The sequence below is a fragment of the Alosa sapidissima genome, chromosome 5 (genome assembly GCF_018492685.1).
Source record: "Alosa sapidissima isolate fAloSap1 chromosome 5, fAloSap1.pri, whole genome shotgun sequence".
NCBI classification, from domain to species: domain Eukaryota; kingdom Metazoa; phylum Chordata; class Actinopteri; order Clupeiformes; family Clupeidae; genus Alosa; species Alosa sapidissima.
The window spans coordinates 33551119-33572898 of NC_055961.1; the positions used below are offsets into that span (position 1 = coordinate 33551119).

At 37.8% G+C, this 21780-nt stretch overlaps 1 protein-coding gene across 4 annotated transcripts; it reads right to left on the minus strand.

Annotated features, from left to right (window-relative positions):
- Positions 1-1834: 1834 nt before the first annotated feature.
- On the minus strand, positions 1835-20672 carry LOC121708728 (asialoglycoprotein receptor 1-like). Of its 4 annotated transcripts, XM_042091563.1 has the most exons (13): positions 20570-20672; positions 17971-18093; positions 17041-17136; positions 16821-16922; positions 8014-8109; positions 7659-7754; positions 5139-5222; positions 4836-4931; positions 4332-4427; positions 4011-4076; positions 3532-3683; positions 3229-3335; positions 1835-3089 (listed from the first exon to the last, which is right to left on the minus strand). In XM_042091563.1, exons 1-13 carry the CDS (start codon positions 20667-20669, stop codon positions 2936-2938), a joined length of 1368 nt encoding a protein of 455 aa, XP_041947497.1. In that variant the 5' UTR covers positions 20670-20672; the 3' UTR covers positions 1835-2935. The 4 variants fall into 4 exon arrangements, with proteins under 4 accessions (XP_041947497.1, XP_041947498.1, XP_041947500.1 ...); XM_042091564.1 differs by lacking the exon at positions 5139-5222; XM_042091566.1 differs by lacking the exon at positions 17971-18093 and having other exon boundaries at positions 20570-20667.
- Between the last annotated feature and the right edge of the window lie 1108 nt (positions 20673-21780).

A 21780-nucleotide genomic window follows, 5' to 3' on the forward strand; every position in this document is an offset into this window, starting at 1 on the left:
CAGGTTAAACTGGAACTTTTCATTAAATGAGATGCTTATCAAACATTGCCATATATATTATAAAAAATATACTAAATACCACACCAGATGTGCTTAAGATGGATGAGTGACCGCAATAAGCCAGAAGAAACGGCATAACCTATTAAAAAAAAAAAAAAAAAGCTTTGTTTAAAACAAGACTACTTAAAGCTGCAGTTGGCAAGATTTTTTTGTTTATCATATTCACTGAAACTCACACTGCTCTGATAGAACAGCATAAATCAGCTGGTTTTAGAAAAAAAAACTGCACTTTTACCTCCACCTAGAGCCTGTTATTTGTTTTGCAAAAATCCACAGCTCCCGGTTCTTCTGGTCCAATCAGAGCAGGGCTGTGTGAGATCTGACTGTCACAGTCTGGTGCGCACTGACAAGCACAAAGGGTGCTCCGTGGTAGTGGGGGAGGGGCATGAGAGTTGTAAACATTACAAATTTTGGCTAAGTCCCCTCAATCTGTCAGACTTTCCAACTGCAGCTTTAAATATTCAGTCACTGCTACGAGTTGTACTTATTGGTCTAATGTGCTTGAAGTTTTGGTAACAGTGGCTGCTCACTCACAAATGTACAGTATGAGTTCTCGGGTACAGTGGTCAGCTTCCCACTCCAAACCCATTGGGAAACAATTGTTTTTAAATGAAACTAAAATCCAATGTCTGCTTGCTTTACAAAGACAATATAAGAACATGTATAGAAGTGGTTGCTAGAGTAACTGAAATGGTTGCTATGGTGTTGTGAGGGTACATATGGTGGTAGCTAAGCTAAATATAATGGTTGCTATGCTGGTTGCTAGAGCAATCATGTTAGTTCACAATATAGAAGTGGTTGTGAGGGTACATGGTGGTTGCTATACTAAAAAGGTTGCTATGCTGGTTGCTAGGGAAATTATGTTGGTTGCTAGGTTGGAATTGAAGTGGACATGGATACTGCATTGTTTTGCATTGTAACTACCGCAAAGCGGTGCAAAATTATGACAGCCACTCAGTCCTGCACATTCTCTCCGCAAAAAATTGGTGTCACTAAATGTACACATAAATTCATTTATTGTATGGCCCCCCATGAGCGGAAAGTCCACGAAACTTGGCATGCATTCAGAGGGTGTCGGTGATCCTATACCGCCAAGTTCGTAGTGTTGACCATGTCAGCCAGAGATACCTGCGATTACAACACCTCATTTTGATTCAGCGGGGATGGAGTAGGACAAATGACGTGATTTATTTTTGCGAAGAAAATGTGCAGGAATGGGCGGCGGTCATATTTTGTACCGCTCTGTGGAGCATCTAGTTGACAGCAGTTTCATCGGATTGAGATTAATCTCAGCTTAATATCAAGACAAAAATATTTGTTCCATGACAAATGAAAACTAGATGCTAAATTAGAAAATATGCACCAGTGTGAATATTCTCGGACCTTTTCTCATGATGCATCTCATCTCTTTGCACTATTTCAAGGCTTATACCATATGTTTGGCCAATGTAAAGAAATACAAGACACAAAAATACAACACCCCTGTTTAAGCCTCATTTCTATAAAAGTGGTAACCTATAACCAGGGAGCTGTCCCCCAACTCTTTAAGCAGCCTATAAATAGGCCTGCTCAATTACCACCAATTGAAATGAGACTAGTGACCAAACCAAGTTCTTGCGCGCGCAATCCATAGACAATAATGGGTTTCATAGCACAGCGCTGCTGTCTTGCGCATACAATATGAACCCCCCCCCTTAAGTATACACGAAAAGAATGTTACCAGAATGTTAACGTTTTGCCATAGAGTAACAGAGGGGCTTGACACAAAAACACATCTGGTTGTATCTAATTTATCCTGTAGAAAACAAATAGCATTTTTTTGCTGTGTGCAAAGTCCGCACTACCCATGTCTTCATGGTATGTTTCAGAGAACACTGGAAAACCTACAGTATATGTTCTGGTATGGCTACATACATATCTTGTGTTCTACAGTGTATATTATATGATTATTTGAGTTATTAGTATTTGAGTTAATACTAAAAAAAAACAGCCTCATTGGAAATATGCTTACTGAAAAAAATGTTGATGCATTCAATACTTATTTCCCCCCTGTACATCATGTACACACTACTGCTCAAAACCTAAAGCTCTTCTGTTTTTCATTGGCTTCTATGTATATTTTCATACAAGAGTGAATGTCATCTATAGAGAGAAGCTGAAATACACAGTAAACATGTGAACAATATTGAAAACAAAAATAGTCAAATAATTTGCAACAGTCAGTTCACTAGCTTTTCAACCTCATTATTTTGTAGGAAAAATTGTAGCAAGTGTAGCAGGACAATCTTTCAAAGGCCCCATGTCAAGCCTTTCACTCAAGGTTTATGGGCAGAGAAGGGTATATGGGTCATTGGAGACTTGGTGAAATGGTGATGACTCTTTACTAAGCTTTAATGAGTTGGTTTCACTATGGTATTCCTAGACAATAATCCCTATTCTCAGTGGCGGTCCTACCTTGTATGACCACCCCCCTCAGCGCCCCAGACAGACAAGTCTAGTAAGATAATTCTATGTTTAACAGGTTTACACTTGTAGAAAACATTTATTACTTGTTCTATTACTAGAGGCCATGTGATCAGGCCAGTTGCTGTTACAAGGAAATGTTGGATATATTTTAAATATAAGGCCTTTTCAAGCACAGAGCACAAAGTGCTTTACTGACAAACAAGCAGAACCAACAGTATGAATTATATATAAAAAAGAAATAAATGGGTACACTTCCAAAGACAAAGTTAAACTCTACATAGGAAAAGAATGGAGAAAAGAAAGGAAAAATATAATTGCATTATAAAGATGAGGGACAACCATAAGCCAGAGAAAAAAACTTCATAGCCTTTTAAAAAAGCTGCTCGCATTGGTCTAATGTGCTGTAGGTTCAGTCAGCAGTGGCTGTTCGTTCACAGATGTATTTGTACTCTCGAGTACAGTGGTCATCGTTCAGCCTGTTATTGATGGAGAAGTTACCACAGTCCTCTCCTCCTCCTAGCCCATGATCCTTCCAATCATCAGGCTGGCCTGCATCCCACTGACTGCAACCAAATGGGCAAACAGTTGTAGAACAGTTTAATTCTCTGACCAGGTGATTGTGATTGGTTAGTTGTGGTGTTCTGGAAGAGTTGTGAGTCCTGATGTAATGTGTACTGTAAACCACTAGAGGGCGGGCCTCACCTTTTGTCCATCACGTAAGGAGTTCCATCCACCCATCTCCATTCCCCATTGAGCTCATCTGTGAGGCCAATCCAGTATAAAGGCACGCGATTTTTGGTGATGAATTGCTAGAAGGGAGAAGGGGATAAAATAATGGAAGGTGAGCTGTTGCAGTATAGTTAGGCCAAAGTTAAGACTAACTGTACTCCATTGCCGTGGTTGAACCCAGGGATATTTAAGTACAATATACAGCAGATTATATTTCGGTAACTGTTGGAAAATCTATGAATCATTTGTATTTCAGATATGTGTAGACATACATACCCATTCATCTTGATTGTTAATTATTAGCAGTGTGGCTCTTTGTGTCTTGCAGTAGTCTCTAGCCTTATGCCATGGCAGCTTGTTCGAAGAGAAAAGGTAGCAACTGGTTGCATGAAGACTCCAATTTTCTGTACAACTATATGTTATCTTATCTAGAGTGAGGGAGGATATATTCATATTATATATATTAATATTAATTTGGAAACAAGATCATGTAATTGCACATTTTAAATTAAACTAAGAAATTTAATATTTGCTTGCTTTGTAGATTCATTCAACTCTGCACTAAAGACAAAGACAGTGGGAAAAATTGTGCTTTGTTTACTTTTTAAAAAATTAGTTTTAGACAGCCTCCAAAAAGAATTAGGTAGTGCAAACTACTGGATGTGAATAGGGTGTAGTAGTTGCTGTATACAGTGGCCTTTTCTACTGGATGTGAGTGAATAGGATGTAGTAGTTGTTGTATACTGTAGGCCTACCTTTGCTGTGCTTGATACTCATGATCTCAGCAGTCAGATTTGTCAACGCGGTCAGTAGTTTCTCATCTGAAGAGAAGAGGGTTTTTCATTTCATATTACATACAATTGCATTATATTTGGATCATATTTTTCAAAAATGTCACAGACACATCAAACTATAAATTTATGGATTTGTGGGATATGGATTTATAGACATAGGTTAATGTTAATTGGAACTAAGGAGGCTCACAAAATTGAACTTAAACCACAAACATTGCTTAAATAATTATTTTGAACTCAAATTAAGTAGCCTATTTGATTAACGTTATGGTAAATACAGACCTGTTTGCTGTAGTTTAGATGACAGTGAATTTAGAGATGAAGCCATATTATCTGCTTTAGTCTCCAGATTCATCAACCTTCCTTCTTGTTGACCAACTGCAGAAAACCAAATAAGTAACAACTTGACAGCATATCTAAAAAGGTAACTTCAAACCATGAAAACATTCATGTTTAATTCAGTGGATTTGATTACCCAAATCTATATCTACTGTAATTTGATCAACAAAATTTTAGTGGGCTAGTTGCATGGTCAGTGGTAATTTCATAGGCCATGGTCCATGCTACACACCAGGCTGTTTTTGGAGCCTGGGCTGCCTACAGAGACCGCATTTTTTACAGTGTATTCAGGGGACAGGCAGACAGCGGATTGTGAGGAGATGTTTGCTGTATGTGACAGAAAATGTTTGTATGCAGTCCAGTTTTGCTCGCCATTTGGTGGATCTGATAACTGCATTTCAATCAATTGTAAAGAAAGTGTAGTTTGTGTTTTGTGGAGATACCCACCAGTTTCCTGCATTTTGGATGCAACGGAGTCTAAAGTGGATGACATGTTGTTCACTGCAGTTTCCAGCTCTTGCATCTTTGCTCCCTGTTGGCCAGCTGCAGAATAAAATGTTGACAATAGATGTCCCAAAGGAATACTCACTGCTATTGACACTAAATACAGTAACAATAGGTTGAATTAAATTGTGTTCTGCTATTGAAAATGCAACTGTACAGAGGTGTGATGAGCTATGTAGTGAATCCATTCTAATTCATTGACATTATGAGTGTTCTGTGAGCTGGTGTATGAAGATGCAGTCTAACCTGTGTCCTGCAGGCCTGATGAAAGTGCATTCATTGAAACCGTGAGATTGGTGATGGAACGTTCCACAGCGATCGCCCTGCCCTCTTTTTCAACCGGAAAACACAAAGCCACAATGGTCACTCACTTCACAAGCATCGGTGCTTGTTTTCTAACAGTAATTATACGTTTATAGTTTTGCCAGTTATGACTCCTCTGAGGCAGACAGATCTAATACAAAACTGCCAATTTAATGTTAACAGTATAGCAGAATAACATCACATATACTGTTAGATTCACAATCAAATTTCACCACGTTTTGACTGTTTCATTAGAGGAAAGTGTGGGAAATAAGCATTATCTCATTTCATATATCATTAGTGAAAAGGTAACTGTAAGTTAACTGTACCTTCCTGTATAAGATCTTCATCAAAATGTACTTGCCTAAAGATAAAGGCAAGTATGTGGTGGATATGTAAGAGGACAATTGTGGATAAGAGAGTTGATATAGTCAAGTATCTGAAATGGCTATTTACTGTATACATTCTTAGGGATTCAGATAGGCCTAGATATACCAAAGATATATCTATACATTCTAAGAATGTAATCAGATAGGGTTAAAGCAGATCTTTGATGTATTTTTAGCTTGGAGACATGCAATTGTGATATCGCTCCCTTTTCAGGATTTTATTCATGGAATTTGAATCAGCCTTTAAAGGAAAACTTGGCAGGATTAGCTATATTTCCCCCTCTGCTGGAGAAGTTGAGCATTATCCTATTTCAAACTGGGAAAAGGTAACGATAAAGCACATGGATTTGTTTACAAGCTAGCGAAACGGTTAGCATAAGTTCGGCAGAACAATGTGTATGTTACAAGGTAAGAAACACGATTTAAAACGAGTTTCTTGTTTATCACTTCTCTTACCGGGACGGTAGTCCCGATGTTGCAAGGTTGGTTTTCTGCCTGGGGATGCTAGGGGGAACGGGGAATGTCACCATTTTCACCGGAACAGGTCATTAAGTTTATTAAGTTGAAATAGTCCCCTTTAATATAGTAAACATCAACACACTTCTGCATCACCTCCATCTGTTACAAGTCAACCCAACTCTGATGCTCTGGATTAAGGATTTTTTAAAGGACAGACCCCAGCATGTGAGAGTGCATGGTTTTAAATCTACCAACTAGGCATGGGCCAAATGATTCTATTCCGGGAATCAGTTCTTTCAGTTCTCTTCTCCTTTACAAATCGTTCGTTTGATTCGTTCTTTCAGTTCCTTCAGTTCCCTAAGTCAAAATATGCTTTAGAACACCGTCTCGGTTGTCTTAAGTCAAATATTCTTTAGAACGCCGTATCTGGTTGTCATATGGTCTGTTACATCATTTATGTAAATATCAAGCATAATATTAAGCACATACGTGCATTTTTTCATAAATATACTGAATGGAATGCAGTAAGAATCAAATGGCGTCATCCAAGTTCTAGCGCTGGCAGGTAAGTAAAGCCAGGCCTATCATTTGTTTACCCATGGCAACGTGGTTGCTACCTGCTGTAGTACTCTCATTCACGTTTTAGACTCAATTGCGATATATGGTCGAGGGAGATGAAGCTCTATTTGTTAGTATCTTTTATTACATGACCATATTTTTGTATGTAAAACAAAAAAAACAGTTCTCTTGTTTTGGGAATCAGTTCTCGTCGTTCACCTTCGGGATTCGTTCTTTCTGACCGAATCAGTCGCGAACTGCCCATGCCTACTACCAACACTATTTTAAATACTGGGGTCTCGTTGTGCTGTGTCTTGTCAGTTGTCACCCACTCTTCTTTCTATCTATACGAATGAGATCACATGCAACAGCAATGGACTGAACCTTTTTCTAAATATGCTGACGACATGGCCTTGGCTGCCAACCTGACAGAGGAGCACACCCTGTCTACTTACAGGCAGTATGTCAACACAATGGCACTGTGATTCAAGAAGAACTCATTGGAATTAAACTAATTAACTATGTGCCATGGGGGCCAGGCACCTGAAACCCCACATCTACTCTCTCCACTCCTTTAAGACTGGAGAGGCAAGAAGTGGAACAGGTTGAGTACTTTAAGTACCTTGGTACTCAAACTGACCACCGTCTGTCCTTCACTCAGCATGTAGATGGAGTTTATAAAAAAGCACAACAACGCATGTGTTTCCTGAGGAAGCTCAAAGGATTTGATGTCAGACAGGATATTTTATCAACAGTATATCAGACAATGATAGAATCTGTCATCTCCTTCAACATCACATCTTGGTACAGCTTCCTAACAAACAGATGCAAGGGAAAGCTGGCTGGATAATCAAGCAGATCGGGCAAGATCATCAGCATCCCACAAAAACAACTGTCAGATCTGCTTATTCAGCCAATGGACAGGAAATCAAATTCCATTTTCCAGGATCCCTCCCACCCCCTCCACCGATGTTTTGAGCTGCTACTGTACCATCAGGCAGAAGATACAGAGTGCCTCTGGCCAACTTAATGTTGTTATGGAGACAGAACAACAAACCTGTTTGCTGAAGCCTTGATATAATTGTGTTCAAAGAGGATGACATGTTGATTATTGTCGTTTCAAGCCCTTTCAACTTTAGGTCATGTCGGCTGACTGAAAAATAAACAAGCAAGTGTGAAGCACCATTAAAGAACTCATAAAATAGCAAATTTAGTTTTATTGTTTTATCCATTTTTACTGATATTCACATTTCTAAAAAGAATATTTGAGTTTTATTTCTACTTTATTTTCTCCTTTAGTGATTTTTGCCTTGGAACTATATAAGTTATAGTATAATTTAATCTGTAGTCTTTCATATGATGATTGAGTCAAACAGATGACTGTACAGAATATTCCAATGGTGCAGTCAAACCTGTGTTCTGAAGGCCAGATGAAAGTGCATTCACAGAATGTGTGAGATTGATGACAGACTGTTCCAGCACAGTCATCCTGCTACCTTCTTTTTCAGCTGAAAGACAAACATCAAAAATAATTAGGTGCAGCTATAGAAAAGTGATTTTGTTTTGTGACACTTTTGCATCAATTTATCTATAATCTATCATCTGAACATCTACAGCGGGGAAAATAAGTATTCAACACGTCAACATTTTTTTCAGTAAGTATCCTTCCAGTGAGGCTATTCGCATGAAATTTTCACCAGACATTAGTATTAACTTAAGTAATCCACACATATAAAATTTCAAACATTAATGTCCATAAGTAGAGTTATGAGTAAAAAAGTGGAATGGCACTTCTTGAGGCTTGAGGCCAGAGGTTGGAGCGGGAAGCCAATTTCTGGAGTGCCAGAGAGAACCACAAAGGCTCTGTCCCCAGGAGGAGGTTTCGGGGGGGGGGGGGGGGCAGACACAGCAGCAGACGGCTGACTGTGTGAATGATTGACAAGGACTTAACCATCAAAAACCATCAATAAAGCAGATACAATTTGTAGTGATCTTAATGTTTCTCCACGATTAATTTCTCAAATATAATTCTGCAACCTAATGACTCATACCAAGCTGTTCCAGTAACACCTGCCAACCTTGAAGAATTTTTTTGAGTAGCATCTCCAGCCGAGAAAAAGAAATTGCTCACGTCGGCCTTCATGCATGTTATGAGAGTATTACAGTAATATGGGATATTCTACGGGAAAATATTAAAACGGCAAGACAGCGGGGAAAAGTTAAAATGATAGGCCTAAACCCGGAAAAAGTTGGCATGTTAGGTATTTTTCGGTCCCTGTGATTATTTGTGAAATTGTGCAAACGGTCTTTTCAAGTCATTTGAGAAGGAAGGAGTGTAGCAAGCTCCCAAATTGACGCTCGTCTGAGAAATTGAGTTTTGGATAATGTTCAGCTTTGGGAAGCCAAAGCCTAGAGGAAGGAAGCCTAGAGACGAGTCCATAGCAATAAGTTCATGTGTTGAATTTGTTATTACCCAGTGTGCTTTGTTGAATGGTCTCAATGTTGTTTTATTTCATGTGAATAGGCCTACTTACTAGAGGAGTAAATTATTTCAAGTAGGCTAATGCAGTTGCAGGAAGTGTGCATTTAGTTTCCATGCTTATTGTGTTTCCACAACAATGTTAGTGAGTAAATCTACTGAAATGGCCACCATCTTGGGTGTGATGTGTAAGATCAGAAAGCAGAGGGTGAGTTTAGAACGATTGTTTAAGTCGATGTGTTTTCATAGCGCTCTATAGCGTGGGCGGAAGATTGACGATTGACCGGGGAGGGTCGTGTCTTTTTTGAAAAGACTGCTGGAGGGTCGTTGAAAATTTTCTTGCAGACAGTGGAGGGTCATGCATCTTTTGATTGAAGCACTCAAAATCCCTCCTGTGACCCCATTTATAAATGACGAACGGTCCCTAAGAACAGCGACTTTGCTACACCAAGCATCACATCAGCTAACATGAATTTGATAAAAATCCCTTTGTAACGTTATACATTAACGTTAAACTCAAAATGTATGTGATAATTCAGCATGTCTGCATATGTAGCACATACATTTTGAGTTTAACGTTAACAACCCTTTTCCCAGTGTATGAAGTTGTGCGTTGTGCGAGCAAAGTAGACCCAGATAGCAAGGTGACATTGATATGATGTTGATTTTATGATGTTGATTTTATGATGTTGATGTTAGGGCACAAAAATGGCCAGTAGCTGCACTGTGTAGCCTATCTTGACATGTCTTTAAGTTTTGGGTTACAATATACAGGTAGTGGGGTCTCTGTTGATTTTAATGAGTAGGCCTAAGCCTAAAGTTACAGCATTTCTATCACAATTGACCAGACTTTGACCTTTTGTCTTCTTTTAACAAAATTCTGGCTATGATTGTTCCTTGTATTGCATCATGAGCCATCACTGCACCTATTGCATTCTACTGTAGCCTTAAGCCTAGCTCAGTCATTATGTTGTCCCACATCACCCTCCATTAGAAGTGCAATGAGCTGCATTGAGCATAATAAACTGCATTTAGAATTCCAAATCCATATTTCCAGATATTTTGGTAAAAGTAACTTAAAAGTAATACAATAGTAGTGTAATGCCTTACAATTCAGAGACAGTAATATTATAATGTAATAAATTACTTTGAATAAGTAATACATAATATATTATGATTTTGAAGTAACTTGCCCAACGCTGATTAAACCACATGTCACTGCTTGACTAAATGAAAAATATAGGCTACTGAACATGCATGGAGATCGTCATAGTTGACAGAAATTACGATACTGATTATATAATAACCTATAGGTCCAAATCTAAATGTTTGGGGTCAGTTTATGAAGTGTTGCTACAGCATGATACTGTGTGTTTGTTATTTATGGGGGGGAATCAGGGGGGGATTTTGGTATCGGTGGGCTTGTGTGTGTGTGTGTGTGTGTGTGTGTGTGGGGGGGGGTCGTCGGCCCAGTAGTGGGTTGGTCCAGGAGAAAATTGCCAAGGCCGAATTTTGTTCCCAGTCCGACCCTGCTCAAGCATGAATGAGTTTGTAAGTTAGGCTACGATGTACATAGACGGAATATGATTATTCTAAAGTTTCACTTGTTAGTAGCCTTCAGTTTAACATATTTATCTAACACTGTATATCTTTCTTCTATTTCTGTTAGGTGCCGCTTCACTCAACTGGATGGTCAGGCTGACTGCAACCATAGGCCTACTGAATAGATGGCAGGGAAGCACAGCACATGGGAATTTATAAATGAAGAAGAGTGAATAAATGCACTTGCTTTTCAAACTGATAACAAGTTGTCAATGGTTATTTATGCAAGCTTGTGTAGCCTAAACCAGACATACCTAGGCCTAGCCAAATGTATCCTGGCTGTAGATAAAGCAGGGTATGAATTTCCCAATATTTTGCCAGATTTATAGTGGTTTACTGCGGTTTAATATGAATTGAAATACCATTGAAATCGCATTGATCTTTAGTTTGGTTGTAATTTCAACATTGTTTCAATATTTATTTTAATTGAAATACAATTGAAATTCCGCTGGTCTATAGTTAATAAATCAACATTGTTTCAATATTAACTGAGGGTGCAAACTGATGTTGACTCAACATCGAAATCCGACATTGATTCAATGATTTATGGTTGACAATGTAATGTTGATTCTACATAGTTTCAATGACCGTCTGCTATCTGGGGACATACTTTGCTCATAGACGCACAACTTCATAAACTGTATGATATGTTGCCTTAGACTACGGTAGGCTGGGCCTAATCAAAAAATGCTTGCATATGATTGAATAAGCCACTTGTCCGTCATCTATTGACGTGCTACTTCAACCACTCACATCGAAGCCAACCCGTGACGCTAATAACAGTGTCACAGTCGCTTCTACGCTATGTCACATCTATGAAACTCCCGCCCTGCGTCCTGATTGGCTGAACCATAAAGTCGGTTGCAGAAATCACTCTCAATGGAAGAGGTCCCAGATGGATGTGAGTGAAGCTAGGCGGAGCTATAGCGGAACGAAATTCATCTGGCTAGGGTCAGGTTAACCTTTTTCAGCCATAAATTAAAATCAATGCGTTTTAATACAGAGCAAATGCAATACAGGATTATTAACCATCTCCATGGCATGGAGGAAGATAAGACATGTCTTAACTGGTGTTATATCTCATCTAGAGGTTATATGCTTTTAGAAAATATATGGTTTGGGGTGTTTAATCTGTTTTGCCTGGACAATATAGGCTAAAATGTATCCCCTTTACACTAGATTCGCCTATACAGAATAGAGGGCAATGTATTGTTCATGGCATGGAGGAAGATGGGACATGTCTTAACTGGTGTTATATCTCATCTGCAGGTTATATGCTTTCAGAAAATATGTAGTTTAGGGTGTTTGATTTGTTTTCCCTGGACTGTACATGCCAACATATATCCCCTTTACACTAGATTCGCCTATACAGAATAGAGGGCATTGTATTGTGCATTCATGGAGGAAGATGGGACATATTTTAAATGGTGTTATATGGTGTTATAATGGTGTTATATATAAGTACATGAAACCTCATATGGTGTGACCCCATATCATATAGTTTGACCGGGTTTTCTCGTCACACCATATGATTTATTTGTCACACTGTATGATAAAAACTGCATTTTCCTGCATAAATAATGTTTTTTCATACATATGTTTAATTCATAATTAAGTGTAATATATATTTTGACATATTTAACATGATTTAACATTTATTATTTAAGATGTGCAACTATTGCATGTATTGCGAATCACACACACATAAAACACAGAAATCACCCCCACACACACCCACTCACTCACTCTACAGCCTTGGATACAAAAGATACATATTTGACATTCTAAATATCAATAGTAGTCTGAGAAAATAAATTCTGGTGTTAAAGAAAACAGTAATATTAATGTTGTCTTTAGCACTATAAGTAATTGCAACAATTTAATCTGATTATAATGCAGGAAAACTTTTTAAATTATCTGAATAAATTGTTGAATTTGTCTTTTAACAGATATCAAGAGAATAAACTCAAAGGGGAACTACAAACATTCAGATTGAAGCCCACCATTGAGAAGAGAAAAACTCAGGGAACCCAAGAGCTATACAATATTTGGTGGCATTCTGTTTTGCATAGTTGTGATTTCTGAAAGTGAATCTTTACATCTTAAACTGTCTTTTGTTGCTTGTGAAATACATATAATACACATTTTTGTATTAACAGATTGTTTTGTGGTGTTATTTATCATATGGCGTGACACCATATCATTTGGTGTGACATCAAGAAATTATGAAAATAAAAAGGCTTTTGGGGTCTAAATCATACAATCTCAATGGAACAGATAGAAAATAGGGTCAGCAAAAGTCACAAGCATTTTCTTTCTTTTATATCAAGGTATGTCAAAATGAATATGACGTTTATTGAAAGATTGAGGACATATGCCTTACTCTGTGTATTAATGAAGAAATATACTGTAAAATGTAATAAATTTGCACAAGGAAATGCTAGATCTTGATGAAGTAATGATAGAAGATTATAATACATTGCTCACATTAAAAACAAAATACCCCATTATAATTTTACAAACAATAACTTTCATGTCACACCATATGACAATTTTAGTTACTACCACAACTAATTAGTAGATAAATATGAATTTCAACACAAAATCTAAAAGACCATACATATTTTTGGGAATGGAAGGGTCAGTACAACAGGACTAAGTGATTTCCATGCCTAAAATCTGATTTTTTTTTCAAAAACTTTTTTTTGGCCTAAAACGTCAACCACCCCTATACATTATAGAGGGCATTGTATTGTGCATGCATGGAGGAATATAATACATGTCTTAACTGGTGTTATATCTCATCGAGGTTATATGCTTTTAGAAAATATATGGTTTTGGGTGTTTAATCTGTTTTGCCTGGACATATTTGGGCTAAAATGTATCCCCTTTACACTAGATTCGCCTATACAGAATAGAGAGCAATGCATTGTTCATGGCATGGAGGAAGATGGGACATGTTTTAAATGGTGCTATATCTTATCTACAGATTATATGCTTTCAGAAAATATATATTTTAGGGTGTTTCATTTATAAAAATAATAATAATAATAATAATAATAATAATAAGTTTATTAACAAATTATCATTTGTTTTCCCTGGACTGTATATGCCAAAATGTATCGGCTTTACGATATATTTGCCTATGCAGAATAGAGTATGTATTATGCTTGGTGTGGAGGAAGATGGAAATGTTATTTTGTTGATTAATGTTATATTTCATGTACAGGGTATATGCTTTTACAATATGTAGAGTAGAGTTTGCGAGTAAGTGGCTGTTTTATGACTTTAATGAACCATGACCCATGTACTGTATAGGCATGCATTGTATATTTGTTTAGATCAATAATTGTTGGCATCTATTATTAGGGGGGAGCTAATTAAACTGAATCTTAAACTATATGCATAAGTAGATCAGAAATAATTATTATATCATTATTCATCATCCTCTGTCTCCTCTGAAAGGAACTTGTGTGGATTGTCACATTGTTCATTTTGACACGTTCCACAGGCAGCAGTGCAAGGTAATCCATATCTTATACACGAACAGCAGAGTGTCTTGCAGAAATGCACACAATTAAGAACAGTTGACTGTCTCTGTACTTGGATCTAACATGAAAGAGTATTTGATTGAGGTTGATTCCATTCCATTCGGTAATCAGTATCTGAAAGCTAAACTGAGGGAGCGGTACGGGAATGACATATGTTTCACAGAAAGGAAAGGTTTTGAAAGCATGGTGACACTGAGAGAGAAAACATCATGCATCCTCAGGTCCTACTATAAGAAAACTAAAAAGGTGGAGATGAAGAGTCATCAGTGACCTCTAAATCTGATTAAACACGAAAAACACTTTCCTAGGCTGAATAATGCGTCAGATATAGCCAAAAATTAGCTTCTGGTGGCCATCTTGGACGCCATCTTGAAAATTATAAGTCTTTGAAAATTATGAACTGATACTTTAGTATGACATATATGAATCAGTGACCTCTCTGATTAAACATGAAAAACACTTTCCTAGGCTGATTAATGCTTCAGATATCCCAAATTAGCTTCTGGTGGCCATCTTGGACGCCATCTTGAAAATGACCCCTTTACTGGGGTCAGATTTTACTAGATTTTTAATATGTTATTAAGTACATCTAAAGGTATCATAATCAGTTGAAAAACCTTTTGTTTCAATTTTTTTGAGGTTAGCTGGTTTTTTTTTTTTTTTCATATATTGACCCGCCTATATGGAGTTTAAGGAGGGCAAAAAAATGTATAATATGGAGTGAGGATTGTCTCAAAATGATTTAAATATAAATAAAAGGATATATATACATATACATACATTTATAAATATCCAAATACAAAATACAAATATAAAAATGTGACATACAAATAAATAAACAAATTTATATAAATAAACATGTCTTTGTAAATATATTTTCGAGATTTGAAAATAAATATGCTTGACTTTGTATGTGGAATCTGCATTTGTGAATCTCCTTTTTGCTTTTATGTCGATGACGTGAGACATTCCTACTGCACACCCATAGATATATATGCTGCACACCAAGATCCACAAATAAATACCACTAGATTTGAATGCGAAGACACCCTCCACTGAACAACCAGCAGATGGCAGTGTTGCACAACATGTCTGTTATCAACTGATAGCAACTGAATCTTTCCGACGCTGTTTTCCCTAGTTCAGTTCAGTCAAGTGGTCTATGACTAGCAGGATTAACAACATGGAAGACACTGGATTAAATGGATGGGTAAGTAATAACAACTAGCCAGAACGATTTATTATCGGTTTCGATGTGGAGTGCCGTTTTTAATTTCATAGACTGTATAAATAAGTCCATTTAGCAATATTGACATTAATGGCAGTCTGTCAGATAGCGATCTCAGCTGAGCTGGCTCTCACGTTACGTTAACCTAGAAGCTATGTTAACATCTGTAACGTAAGATCTGCAACATCTGTAAAACAGCGAACACGAACACAGCCTGTCACTTGAGTTGCAAGACACAATAACTTTAGGGAAAACTACATTTTATTTTAAGGGGGCCCTAAATCGTATTTTAAGGGAAATCTTAACTTAATGTGTTTTGTGCAGGCATCAACAAAGCTGAACAGGCACCAGCTGTTTAGCTAGCTGTTAACGTTAGCAGCTGTTAGTCTATGAAACTAAAGTTATTGTGTCTTGCAACTCAAGTGACAGGCTGTGTTCGTGTTCGCTGTTTTACAGATGTTGCAGATCTTCCGTTACAGATGTTAACATAGCTTCTAGGTTAACGTAACGTGAGAGCAAGCTCAGCTGAGATCGCTATCTGACAGACTGCCATTAATGTCAATATTGCTAAATGGACTTATTTATACAGTCTATGAAATTAAAAACGGCACTACACATCGAAACCGATAATAAATCGTTCTGGCTAGTTGTTATTACTTACCCATCCATTTAATCCAGTGTCTTCCATGTTGTTAATCCTGCTAGTCATAGACCACTTGACTGAACTGAACTAGGGAAAACAGCGTCGGAAAGATTCAGTTGCTATCAGTTGATAACAGACATGTTGTGCAACACTGCCATCTGCTGGTTGTTCAGTGGAGGGTGTCTTCGCATTCAAATAATGTCTCAAAATTACGTCATCGACAAAAGCAAAAAGGAGATTCACAAATGCAGATTCCATGTACAAAGTCAAGCATATTTATTTTCAAATCTCGAAAATATATTTACAAGGACACGTTTATTTATATACATTTGTTTATTTATTTGTATGTCACATTTTTATATTTGTATTTGGATATTTATAAATGTATGTATATGTATATATATCCTTTTATATATATTTAAATCATTTTGAGACAATCCTCACTCCATAGAATAAGAACATGCTCTCAAAATTATTATACTGTGGTAAAATATGCTTAAGCTTATGATAATTAGATTAGATATGACTACATGTTTTTGCTGGATCTATGTGCTGTGCCAAATTTACTTTATTCTGTCTAAAATTTGCACCATTTCAACAATTGAAAATTATAAGTATGCTAGTGTGTGAGTGTTGTGGTGCAATCCTACACCTTTTAGACTAATGCCTTGAATACTATATATATATATACTATACTAATAGAATGCAACACTTACCATGTAATTTAGATGACAGTGAGGTTATAGAAGCACCTAGATTCGTCACTGCACTTTTGACTTCTGTCAGCTCTCTGTAGTCAGGTTGCTGGCTATGAGGTTCTGCAAAATGTATACTTTATTTAGTTTAAACCAATCCTCCAATCAGATGATTAATTTATCAGAAGTAATATATGATTAATTTAGCATCCGTGTAAGCAATTTTTTAGGATTATAAAACCTGTTTGTTGTAGATTGGATTGGAGTGTATGTAAAGAAGAAGTCATGTTGTCTGCCTTAGTCTCCAGCTCTCTCAACATGCTATCCTGTTGATTAGCTGCAAAAAACAATGAAGACATCAATAGGATCTCACCTATCAGTAATGCCAGCTGTGGAATTAATGTTACTTTGATCCCTCTTGCACTAGGGAAAGATCACGTGGTAACGGAGTTACACTCCCATATATTATTATATTATACTATATTTTTTGGTGCCACTTAGTAAATTATGAACCACAATTTAACAACAATATGTCAGTTTGTGTGTACTATGTAACTCTTGATTTGAATCTTGAGTGTGTTTGTGTGGGAGGTATGGTGTAATGGTGTATACATACATGTGTGTAAGGGGGGGGGGGGGGGGGGGGTACAGTGTGAGGGTGTAATGGGGTGTGTGGGGCGCTGTACTGTGTGTGCGTGTGTGTGGAGGGACTAATGTATGTGTAGGGGTATGGTGTAATGTGTGTGTGTGTGTGTGTGTGTGTGTGTGTGTGTGTGTGTGTGGAGGGGGGGGGGGGGGGGGGGGGTATGACTGAGTACTATCACCATCTACATCTTGTTGAAAAAATTTGAAATGTATTTTGAAGTATATTTTTTGGGCCTTTTCATGCCTTTAAAGGGACACCAGGCAACGTTTTCGTGTTAATTAATCATCTTCGTAAGTCGGTATATGGTTAAATGACTCATTACGTGGCAAATGAAGGCTCTCTCGCCCGCCCCTACTGCCTGTAGGAAGAATATCCCACTTGCAAGTTCGGTGTATAGCAGCGATGTTTAAAAGTTGTCTTTTTTACCCTAGATGTTAACATGTGCGTGATCTTCCCCACTAGCATTATTTATTGGATACTAACAGGTGTTTCAAGTATTAGTGGGCAGACTTTGCAGCAACTTACTTTTGATAGACAGCATGATCACAAGAATCAGAAACAGTGGTAGGGTAACACAGATGATGGAACACACATTTGAGTGCCAACAACGACTGCGAGTAGACTTTATATTCTTGAAAGACGTGTCTTCTGAGTGATGAAGGGGAGAGAGGGAAAGAGGAACATGGAGATTATTTGTTGTGTTTGTTTTGTCATGATGTTTCACATTAGTGCAGCAGATTAATGGCATATTTCAAGAGAATCGTTCAAATTGGTATAGAAGCATGAAATTTGGCACAGATACTCTCTAAGGGTCACTTTTTGGGAAAAAGGCGCTGGCCACCCAAAAATTCAACATGGCGGCCATTTTTTCAAGATGGCCGCTATTTCTGTCAAATGTTTTTGGAAAATGTGCTTGTTCCTTAAAAAATTTAAGATGGCAACCATTTCTCTTGAATCCTTACATCAATTTTTCAAATGGTGATGCTAGATATGCTAGAATGGTGATGTAGTTAGATAGCCGCACCTGAATTGACAGGTTGTGCCAGCACGAGAGAACCGAGCCAAGGGTAAGCGGGGCAATACATGACTTGTTCATGTAGGCTTACCTGGAAGGTGTACAGATCACATGGGACTTAAATGGCACTGGATGAATGATCTGGCTAGGTGTAGGTGATCCGAACCTAGTTGTATCCCATACTTGAATGTGTACTATGTCTATGATTGAGGTGGTAAAAGGATAACCCCTCGGCCTTAATCAGACAACAATCCCCCAAAATGGCAAATGAAAATCCCATGTCAGCCAAGAGATCAACTGATTGAATGAAATGTTGTCAGACAGAAGGAACCCCTCCTATCACCACCTACCCATCATGTTTCTCAACATGATGGCTATAAAATGATTGCCACCAACATTCCACTCTTTCACAATAGTGACCTGGAGATCCTTGAGAAGTTTGTAGTCCTGCTGTATGATCGATCAAGCACAGCTGTTAGTGTAAATGAGGCTAGACTTGACATGTTTGCCCGAAAGCAGAGGCCATATAAAGCCATTCCTCCAACAAGGGCAGCTCTGCTTCAACACACTAAACGTGCTGCATATCAGGCAGGCTGCATATGGGGTCAAGCAACCCAGTGTCAGTCAGAAACAGAGTCCTGCTGACTGGAGATGAAAAAAGCTTGGTGAACAATGGGGGGTCTTCTGGACAGCAAATGCACCAGTTGCACAAAGTTGTGAACAGCTAGCCAAGTGTGGCTGCAAATCAGAGTGCCGTGGAGGATGCAAATGTTTTAGATTGGGTTTCACTTGCACAGAACCGATTTCCTGATTCTGGACCATGATGTATATGAACACCTTCCTGGATATGTTGCCCCCAATACAACACTTGCTGACTGCCAAGCAGGGAGGCATTGGCTACCATTTTTAAAAGTCTTTATTATGACTCGACAGGGCACAACCTCTCAAGCTCAGGCTTGACACTCTAACCACAAGGCCTTTGAGCTGGTAAAAATGTGAATTTATGTTATTTTTTCAATCCTTCCTTTTAACTCAGTCCCAACAGAGTACACTATTAAAGCAACACTCACTTTGAAAAATGCCTTGAATTTTTGCAATTGCCTTTTTCTAAAAGTGTGGCCATTTTTGCTAACATGCATGTGTGCATCAGTGTACAGTACATACTACCGAAATGACGGCCATCTAGGAAAAGGTCTCCATCTTGAATTTTTTATTGGCCATCCAGTTTTTTCAAAAAGTGGCCTTAACAGAATATTTGTGGCATATTTTCTGTATCACTCTTTGGAAACAGTGGCAGTGAACATAGGACAGGAATGGCAGCCATCTTGAAAAATGGTTTCCATCCTAAATTTTTGAGTGACACATACCTTTTCCCAAAAGAGTGTTCCTTGAAGAGTATTTCTGCCTAATTTTATGCTTGCATCACCATTTGAACAATTGAAATGATTAATATTCGACAGGAATGGTGGCCATCTTTAAAAATGGCGGCCATCTTGAATTTTTGAGGGACAAACATTTTTTTCCCATACCTTCCACTTTTTATTCATAACTTTACTCATGGACATAAATGTTTGGATTGCCTAAGTTAATACTAATGTCTGGTGAAAATGTAATGCAAATAGCCTCATTGGAAGTTACTGAAAAAAACGTTGACGTGTTCAATACTTATTTAGGCTGTACTACACTTTGCTTTTGTTTTTCAATTCAGTTTTATTTGATTTTCTTGTCATATGCACAGTGTAAGGCTGTTGAAAAAGCTTACTGAGACATGGGGTGGAGTGTTACTGTTAGTGTGGTTTATTTCCCTAAATGTATCTAAATCTAAATACTGGACAGTGGGAGGTGACCCGAAAACAAATAAACATACGTTAACTAAATAATTCATCAATTAAACAATCGCTCACTGGCTATCATTTCTCGATATAACACAGCTCACTCACAATTACCACTCTTCAACTCTGATTAAACTTTACTGAACATCTTAGAACCGCTAATGTGTAATTGTGCAATATATAAAGTACATTGGCTTATGAAATGCGCTATAGAAATTAACTTGATTTGACATACCACTACCTGAGCACAGACCCATTCAGACCCATTCATCCTCACCTCTGCACCATTGTGATCTCCCCTCCTCTAACTCCATGTTCTTGTATTCCAAAGCACTTTCTTCCCCCATGGCTGTAGATTCTTGGTGTACTGCATCCATTAAAGACGTTGTCTTGTGTAGCTGAGGTCTTATATTTTAGGGAGATGATGATGGTGGTGGTGACGCAAAGGTTTCGAATCTCATACATTCATGACACTTTCAGTTCCATTTTTCCAAAACCGAATGGTTGAGAATTTCATTTATGGTTTATGTGCAGTACATACTGTAGGTTTATTGACACATGTATGCATACTGTAGGATTATTGAATTTAGAAAGATTTCACTCCTGATATGACAATATCGCATTTTCAGCTGCAAGATATCATGTACTGTATGGTCACTGGTGGTTGGTAATGTATGGTCCAATGCTTGTCCATTGCTCAGTATTACAAAATAAACCCTGAAATGAGCTGTATAAAGGTATTGGGTGAAACTAATGACTTTTTTTGTCGTCTGAGGAAAAGTTTGATTTGGATGGATTCATTGATGATATGCTGATATCACAGTTGACTCATAATAGCATACACCTTCACTTCTCAAATTACCAAGATGAGGAAGGTCCTAAAAAATGCCATAACAGCATGAAAAAACAGTTTAACTGCTGTCAGTGAAAATATTGCTGTGGTCAGTCAAAATATTGCTTTAGGGAAAAAAAGGGTTCCATGGTGGTCAGAGGTAGAGCTTAGATCGGGCCCACAAAAATCAAGCCCGAACCTACCCGAGCCCGTTGTGTCCGAGCCCAGCGTGGCCCGACACATTAACTGTAATTATGAGCCCGAGCCCGATTCAGACCCGACAAGTTGTTTGAACTACAGAAATTGGTTTAGAATTATCTTAATTAATAATGCAACTAAAACGAAGCATGTAAACTGCTTTGTTTGTTTATTCAGAATGGAATGGATCTCAAATGAATCTGAATGAAGAAACGTAAAAAAAAAACATGAACACAGAAAACAAACAATCTTTAAACTTTAGATGGGGTCGCTCTCAGGGGTATGCTTGGAGAAGTAACAAAAGAGGACATTGAAGGCTGACTATCATCCTTTCTGCCATGGCAAGCCTGCTTCATTGATGATAAATTGACACATGAAGGACAGAAATAGTTGTTACTGCATCAAGAAAGACTCACAATATGTGAAACATTAACTTTGATAATGTAAATAAGTATTTA

Excerpts from the sequence above, each read along its gene's own strand:
- LOC121708728 (XM_042091563.1), bottom strand. The coding sequence starts at position 20,669 with ATGGATGCAGTACACCAAGAATCTACAGCCATGGGGGAAGAAAGTGCT. Across the intron at positions 17,137-17,970 it reads GATCATGCTGTCTATCAAAA|CTAATCAACAGGATAGCATG; the intron begins GTAAGTTGCTGC and ends TGTTTTTTGCAG. Across the intron at positions 5,223-7,658 it reads ATCAAGGCTTCAGCAAACAG|AGGGCAGGGCGATCGCTGTG; the intron begins GTTTGTTGTTCT and ends CGGTTGAAAAAG.